The sequence below is a fragment of the Dipteris shenzhenensis genome, chromosome 18, assembly GCF_047967505.1.
Source record: "Dipteris shenzhenensis isolate YYH24624 ecotype China chromosome 18, Dip_SZ_1.0, whole genome shotgun sequence".
NCBI lineage: Eukaryota > Viridiplantae > Streptophyta > Polypodiopsida > Gleicheniales > Dipteridaceae > Dipteris > Dipteris shenzhenensis.
The window spans coordinates 25,573,731-25,581,500 of record NC_141613.1 but is presented as its reverse complement, the minus strand read 5'-3'; the positions used below and the strand labels follow the sequence as shown (position 1 = coordinate 25,581,500).

Sequence of the window (7,770 nt, the reverse complement as noted above, 5' to 3'; positions counted from 1 at the left end):
GGCTCAATTGGGAGACCGCCGACCCAATCCGTCCAAACCGACCCTCGAAATAGGCCACCGACCACACGATAGAATTGTGGCGCAGATTAGAGCAACTAACCTACAGTTACTGTTCGTCGGCCCACAGCCATCCGAGATCATCTGGGGCTCCAAACGGGTCCCGCAACTCGAGAGTGGGCTACCCCGGGAAATGCTCCATCTACCCTCAGTGCGGTCAGTCATGGGATGCCTTCCCGCACTTGCATGTAGCCTATTTGGCAGTGTGTCAACTCTATCTGAAGCCGTCCAGCCATCAAGCCATACATGGCCCCCATCTGGTGTCCAAACCAGGACCTGCCGGATAACCGAGCTACTCAAATGTCTTGTCCTCATATGGGGGGCTTACAAGTAGAGTTCCCGCATAGTTACGCGAGAGTAGAGCATTGATATCTAACAGTCTTTTTGTGCTGTCTAGAGTCTACTCAACAATCTGAGAATGTTGGAATCATCCCACTCAAGGACGCATGCAGATCCTCTCAAGGTCACATTGGCAAGTTTTTCGGATATTGTCTCTCGACGTTTGACTACAATTACGACTATTGACATTCAGGTAATATGCTAGTTTCTTATCCGTTCGCTAGACTTAACCTCAACGCTAATATTCTCGACGTTTATATTCTCGGTGTTATCTCAGCACCCAGGGAAGGACCCGTTTCCTTGGATTATAACTCTTTGGGAAAGAAAGCGCGCCGCCTCCCCGCCCACAGTATGTGTGGTTATAATAATTATATATCATATAATATATAATATAAATATTTTCAATTATTGATCTATTCAAAATTTCTTGTTTTTAATCTAAATTCTTACAACATTCCTCTCATTTAATGCATGTTATCGATGCAAGGGAGCAAGGAAATCCAAGATGGATGCAAGATTGAAGGATGACTACACCTTTATTTATATGCTTACAGTCCATGTGAATATATTGTAAAAACTGCAATGAGGATCAGTTATTGTATCGCCTTATTCATGCATTTGTAGGACTCTAGCTTTCAAAATATGGACATCACAAAATCAATAATAAATCACCACCCCTGACATTTGCAGGGAGGATTGAGTCCTAATGGACCCTGTGTCGCGTCTGATGTCCACTATTTTACTCATTCTCTTATTTCCTCAAACAATTGATAAAATCGAAGGATTCAACTTCAATTTCGAGTTAGTAGTTACTTGCTTCACGATGGAAAGACTGCCTGTCACGAATCTAGTTTATTATACTATTGCCACACACACAAGCACACACACATATTTATGCCTTTTACCTTGGTTAAGTTTATCCATAACTCTCTGTGTGTGTGTGTGTGTGAGAGAGAGAGAGAGAGAGAGAGAGAGAGAGAGAGTGTGTGTGTGTTTTTCACTCCTCTCCTACTGATTTGTTTTCGTGCGATTTATTGAAACACACAGCCTTTTCTGTCAATTGCCCATTGAAAGCATACTCTGGAGCAAGATATCCCCTTACACAAAGTGCAAAGAAAATCAAACGAAAAGGGTTAGTTGATTAGGATGTTTCCAAAAAGATTAAATGCGTAAATGTTGAAATCATTCTTGTGATTCATAGGAATTTGAACAATGTTTGTGATATAATTCTAACTGAAACAAGAAAATTAGGTTAACTTACTGAGTTCCAGCTACCCGTGTAGTAAAATGGGTGATATCATTTGAAAAAAACCTTGCTAGACCAAAATCCGAGATCTTTGGGTTGAGATTATGGTCTAAGAGAATATTGCTTGGCTTTATATCCCTATGCACAATTTTGATATGTGACTCTTCATGAAGATATGTTAAGCCCCTCACTATATTGATAATAATTCTCTTGCTGAGTTTGTTTTCATGTGATTTACTGCATATTAGACCATTTAGCATAATAGAAATTAACCATATGCCTCACTTGTCATATGCATCTTTCAAGCATTCTTCATGTACTCCTTATATGATGCCTCTCATATAGGTGACATTTCTCTTCATCTTCTTTTTTTTTAAATTATTGAACGAGGTATGCTTATATACGACTTCAAGACAAAAGAACCTTACAAAAGTGTAAGATTCCTGAGTCCTTCTAGCTTCCACACTATGGGTTGTACAATTCAATCAATGGGTTGAAGACACTAAAAGCTGCCACATTATGAGACTCCTTGACAGGGACTAGGAAAGAAAAAGTTGCGTGAAAGACTCAAAGTTTCTGTGGGACGGCCCTCCTACCTTCACAGCTCTCTGCGCTGCGTCCCTCAGTTTTCTCGCTCTCTCCCTCATCTCTTCACTAACATCACCCTTCATCAGTAATCTTACTTTCTTCTCAATCTCCACTCTTGTCACCAACCCATTCCCGTCGTCTTCGAAATCCAGCCCAATCTTCCACCCCTCCACCACGCATCTGCAATCAAGCATCTGATCTGCAAAATATGGCCAGCATAGCATCGGATGCCCCTTCGAGATGCTCTCCAAAGTGGAATTCCAGCCGCAGTGCGTTAGAAAGCCACCGATCGCCGGATGAGACAGCACTTGCAGCTGCGGTGCCCACGCAACAAACTTGGATCTGTCTTTCATTCTATCGGAGAAGCCCTCCGGAAACACCGCATCTTCCCCGCACATGAGAGATGGGCGCACCACCATGAGGATTGGGTACTGGGTCGCTTCTAGGCCTGCCGCAAACTCCGCGATTTGTTGAACTGAGAGGACTGTAATACTTCCAAATGAAACGTAGAGCACAGAAGCAGACTTTTGTTTGTCCAGCCATTCCAGACACCCACCGTCTTCTGGCCACATTGAGCTGCCATGGTGTTGGCTATAGGAGTCGCTGCAGATGAACTCTGACGGGAGGATAGGGCCAATCGTGTACATATTCGGCTTGAAGATGTGTTGCAAACTGACAGGTTCTAGATCATGGTAAGTGTTCAAAAGGATTACCTTGTGTTCATGAATTCGTTCGAAGATATCAGCTAGATACCCGAACACGAAATCCGAGCGATCACATGGTTGAAGGAACGAGGGCACTTCTTTGAATCTAAGCGGCGGACATCCAGGGATGCAAGTAATGAGGTTCTGCACGTTTCCATCGCGAACGGGATTTTCTGTCACGAGAGTAATGCGTAGTCAGCACTTCAAGTTCAGGGAAACGACTTTCCAAATTGAGAGGATAAGGAATTCATAGAGATTCATACCACCTTTGGGCGGACAGTATCCGGCCGTGAAGATAGCGTGCGCTACGTAGCTTGCAGCATTCTGAGTCCAAAATCCTACATGGGGAATTCCAAACCGCTTAGCTACAAGAGGTGTGGAGAGGACGAAGAGGTCCGCTATAATGCAAGTGACGGGTGGTTCAAGCTTCGCTACCAGATCCCCCAGCAAGGGCTCCAGCTTGATCAGGGCAGCACATTGCTTAGGCACATCGTTAGCAATGTATTCTTCATAGCCGAGTCCGTCGGGGATGCCCACAAGGCGGATGTCGAGGCCTTCATCGGCAGGCAAAGGAACTTGGGCTTGAGCTTGCGCCCTGAGGAGACGATCGTGGTTAAACTGGGTATTGACGAAGGTGATAGTCATCCCTCGTGCGGCAAGCATTCGGGACAAGTGCATGAGCGGTGTGATATGGCCTTGGGCAGGCCATGGAACAACGAGAGCGTGCGGATGGTGGGAAGGATGAGAGGGCATGGTGCTGAGGGAGGAGAGATCTCACTTCTTCGCTGAATGCTTTGAAATTATGGCTGAGACTCGAGAGAGAAATAGAGACAAGAAAGACTATAAATGAGCCCCTCCACGAGATATCGCCAATGCACGAGGAATGTGTGGACTCCCTTTTAAGCACACCAGGGTACGGTGATTTTTTGGGGCCTCCGTTGGGAAAAGGGTGTGTTTGTTTGTTGTTGGTCAATTTGACCAAGTTAGTGGAACCAATGGGGTTAGCTTGTGGCTAGTTGCACGGTTAGTGGAAACATTAGGGTTAGCTTAGGGCTAGTAACATGATTACTAATATCAACCCTAAATCTATAACTCAACCCTTCGTTAAGGCTTTAGCTTTTAGTTCGGCCGCTTTGGCAGCGGTGACTCCTGCATACTCACTTTCTTCAAGCTTTTGCGTTGCACATCTCGTCACTCTCACTTTCTTAGCTTCGTCTGTCCCTTTTTGTGAAACCATGATGAAATGTTTTTCCTTATACGAGACTCACATTTGCATTCACTCATGTTAGAAAAAAAAAAATTTCTGATGAAAATTCTGTTTCATTGACGGAAATTTTTATCCGTTCAACTTTATCACAATAAAGTGGATTCCAGAATCTAGATTTACATCATTTTTAAAAAGGACAACAGTTTTTATCTTCATGATTCATATTTAGATCAAAATAAAGTAAACCACTAAATTGTACTTCTCACAATCGTCTAAAATTTGATCGTTCAGATATTTGATTTTCTTTCTACATCTATCAAAATATTTTCTTCAACAAGCCTTTTCTTTGTCTATGGACGACATATACCTACTTATCTTAACACCACATATATTCTCTTTCAATGATAAGAATGAACTTCAATGATTGGGATGAAGTTTTCATAGAAGAACAAGCACATTTTTGGAATTCTAAGTAATGTATTATACCTTACGCAGACATGCATGAATTCAAAGAATATTAGATCGTATCATTGATCTTGTTTTTTTCAATTATTTGATGTGAAAAGTAGAAACTTTTTCATCTTTTGATTAGCAATATGTACATTTTTCAAAAGAAGTTTGAAACTATGCTTATTTTGTAAAAATTATGAAAGTTCTCATTAATGTCTCCAAAAGATTGTAAAATTGATTAATATTTAAGACTAGTGAAAATTCATAATAGCCTATTGCAAATGACAACTCATGACTCATTGTCGTGTCACTAATATTCATCATAGTGGAATGGTTTGATCTAATTTTTTACCGACTCGCTTAAAAACGAGCAGGACCCTGTGTGGCTGAATTCAACATACAATTGATGGTGGTGGTCAACCCATTGACAGTGATGGGCAAATCCATAATGACTCCCAGGGTGGCAAGTCGTCGACCATCTGCTACCTTGATTCGAGTGGAGGAATGCCTTGTGCATTTCAAATTCAACTTTGTCATGATATGGGGCACCATGATATTACATGCAGCTCCCCCATCAACACACACTTTTGACATGGCAGTTATCTATGATGACATCTACTGTATGTGGCTGCCGATCAACTTGAGCCTTACAAAACGTCAATTATTGAATAAATATGGGACTTGAGCCTCACAAAACGTCAGTTATCCCAAAACTTTGAAATTAGATTTAACTGATAGGGAGGGGGGCGGTTGTATTACTCTCGCACTAAACAACAAACCAATCGCACTAAACATGCTTGATCTGACTATCATGGCGCCTGGACGAATTCCATCGATCTCCGCAAAATTAGCTCAAGTGTTTCATCGACATATTCAGCAAATCGGCTACAGAAATCAAGTAACATTTAATTCGTGTACACTAGTATATAATATTGTAGAACAAATGATAACATATTTTTAGTTAACACTCACTATGTTATATTAATAGATAAGCGATGTTCTTACTATTACGGGCCTAAAATCAACATTATATAAGCATGTGTGCTCATTTTGTAAAGAGGGAAAGATTTTGAAGGAGAACACTATATCTTGATGCTTAACATGTGACCGGATCATGATTCTGGAAAAGATTCCTAAAGTGAAGGCACTTATTACAAGCTTAGATGGTGCAAGTGTGGAGGTTACATTAAAGAACACATGGGTGGATAAAGTTCTAGATTTGCCTCACCCATTCATAGAGTTACTGGAAGACAACACCCAATTCCTAAAATCGGAATTGTTTGACCAAAGGATTAAAGGAAGATTCTTGGTCAATATGCATGGTCTAATTGCGGGCTTCATTCCTTTGAGGTGTAATGGTGCTTGAATAGCTTATCAACCAGGCATATAGCATTATATTATCCTCCCATTGTACACTCCCATTGTACAGCGCAAGATCATCAGCTCAATTTGTTTGCACGGTAGAGTAGTAGCCTAATGTGTTCCAACTTCAAATTGCTTCATTACATAGTTCAAGATTTTCACTAAGAGTGTTTTTACCTACCGTAGAATGTAAGCTTGTAAGCTTGGTTATTTCATAACATAGTAGCACTCATTGCTACATGTTACTTTGTAAAAAATGCTTTTTTTATTTTATTAATAAAAAAGTTGTACATAAAAAAAAGTTGCATTTACTTTCGCATTTATTTTTTAATAAAGCAAAGTTTATTTACCAAATAATATATTCTCAACATTAATAATATTTTTTTAGAAGTAGATGTATACTTTAAATGTTACTTTAGATATGTTGATAGGAGCTTCTTCCTTCATGGATACAACTCTATTATATTAACAAAGTTAATATATTTGCGATATCAAAGTCACCATCACTTCAGTTTGTTTACAAGATATCACTACTACACACGGGCCCTATTCTGGCGCTTAAGCATCGATGTTTAGCGTGCGCGAGGCGCTAATCATTGGTAATCAACACAGGATTTGTTAAGTGTCGCTATATAGCGACTTTAGACAAGTGTCTCTATATAGCGACATTTAAAGAGCGTCGCTATATAGTGACACTTATTAGACTTGTGAATGGTCGTTATATAGCAACACAGACAGTTTCCTATAGCAACATTTTACAGAGAGTGGTTTTTTCCCATACCGACCTTAAAAGATAGTTTTTCCCAATGATAAATTTTTTTGCCTTTTCATACATGTTTGATCCTTTGAGAGGATAAAAGTACAAGAGCATGTACATCAAGTTTGAAGCTCATATATTCATGTCCAAGTTTGAGATGAAAAAAGTCAATGAAGAGCATTTACATCAACGGCTTTATCCTGAGCCAAGTCTAATGCGCCAAACAAGTCTATCTCTAACTCTATACCGAGTTGATCTCCTATATCATCATCGTACTCTAGCATCGTACGTTCGCCTAAGACTTGATCATCTTCTTCAATAAAGTGTGGTGATTCTTGATGATCGCCATCTTCTTCCTCAATATCGTGATCTCCATCTTCCTCCTGTACGATGTCATTGTGCGCATCTTCCTCTTGGCTCATATTGTGATGTTCATCTTCTTCGCTAAATCCATCTGGCTCAATTGGATCCGGCATTGTAGTGGCATCTCCATATCCACATCTCTATCTTCAAAAATTTGCTTACTTTGTGGTGCAACTTGGATCACGTACCACCATCTTGGATCATAATGATCCGGATGAAAACCCACCTATATTGAAGATGGGTGCCAAATGCCATCAATTATATATATGAAATTATGCTTAAGTACATGTATCAATGGATCTTTAAAAACGAAAGCTTCGATTAATTAAATCATTAGTATGCACTTGCTCACAATGCTCGAGAAGAAAAAAAGTATCACTTTCATCGGTCCAAAGTTTGGTGGAGTCTATTGCAAAGAAACCACTACTGTCATTTCTCACTATCGCATGGGGACCGTTGTAAATATTTCTAAACCATTTTACATCAAGAATGAAAATACTAAATCTTCTGAAATCAATTTCACAGATTTCACGTATGGTTCCACACGTATGGTTCCACAATAATCCAACTATAAGGCGAGAAGATTGGTATTCGAAGCACTTGCTTAGCTATCTTGTGTGAAGTTAGCCATGACTCCACAATCATACGTGACTCTCTTTGAATCGATGTGTTCCACACAAAAATGTTGTCCATATGA

General features: G+C 40.2%; 1 protein-coding gene across 1 annotated transcript; it reads right to left on the bottom strand.

The window, feature by feature from the left end:
* Nucleotides 1–2,181: 2,181 nt before the first annotated feature.
* LOC147891003 (linamarin synthase 1-like) lies at nucleotides 2,182–3,753 on the bottom strand. The gene is made up of 2 exons (XM_087389130.1): nucleotides 3,198–3,753; nucleotides 2,182–3,107 (listed from the first exon to the last, which is right to left on the bottom strand). Exons 1-2 carry the CDS (start codon nucleotides 3,685–3,687, stop codon nucleotides 2,182–2,184), a joined length of 1,416 nt encoding a protein of 471 aa, XP_087245256.1. The 5' UTR covers nucleotides 3,688–3,753.
* Between the last annotated feature and the right edge of the window lie 4,017 nt (nucleotides 3,754–7,770).

Bases quoted from the DNA above. Each gene is read 5' to 3' on its own strand.
- LOC147891003 (XM_087389130.1), bottom strand. From the start codon at position 3,687: ATGCCCTCTCATCCTTCCCACCATCCGCACGCTCTCGTTGTTCCATGG. The intron at 3,108-3,197 runs GTATGAATCTCT...CTCTCGTGACAG, and splicing joins ATACTGTCCGCCCAAAGGTG to AAAATCCCGTTCGCGATGGA.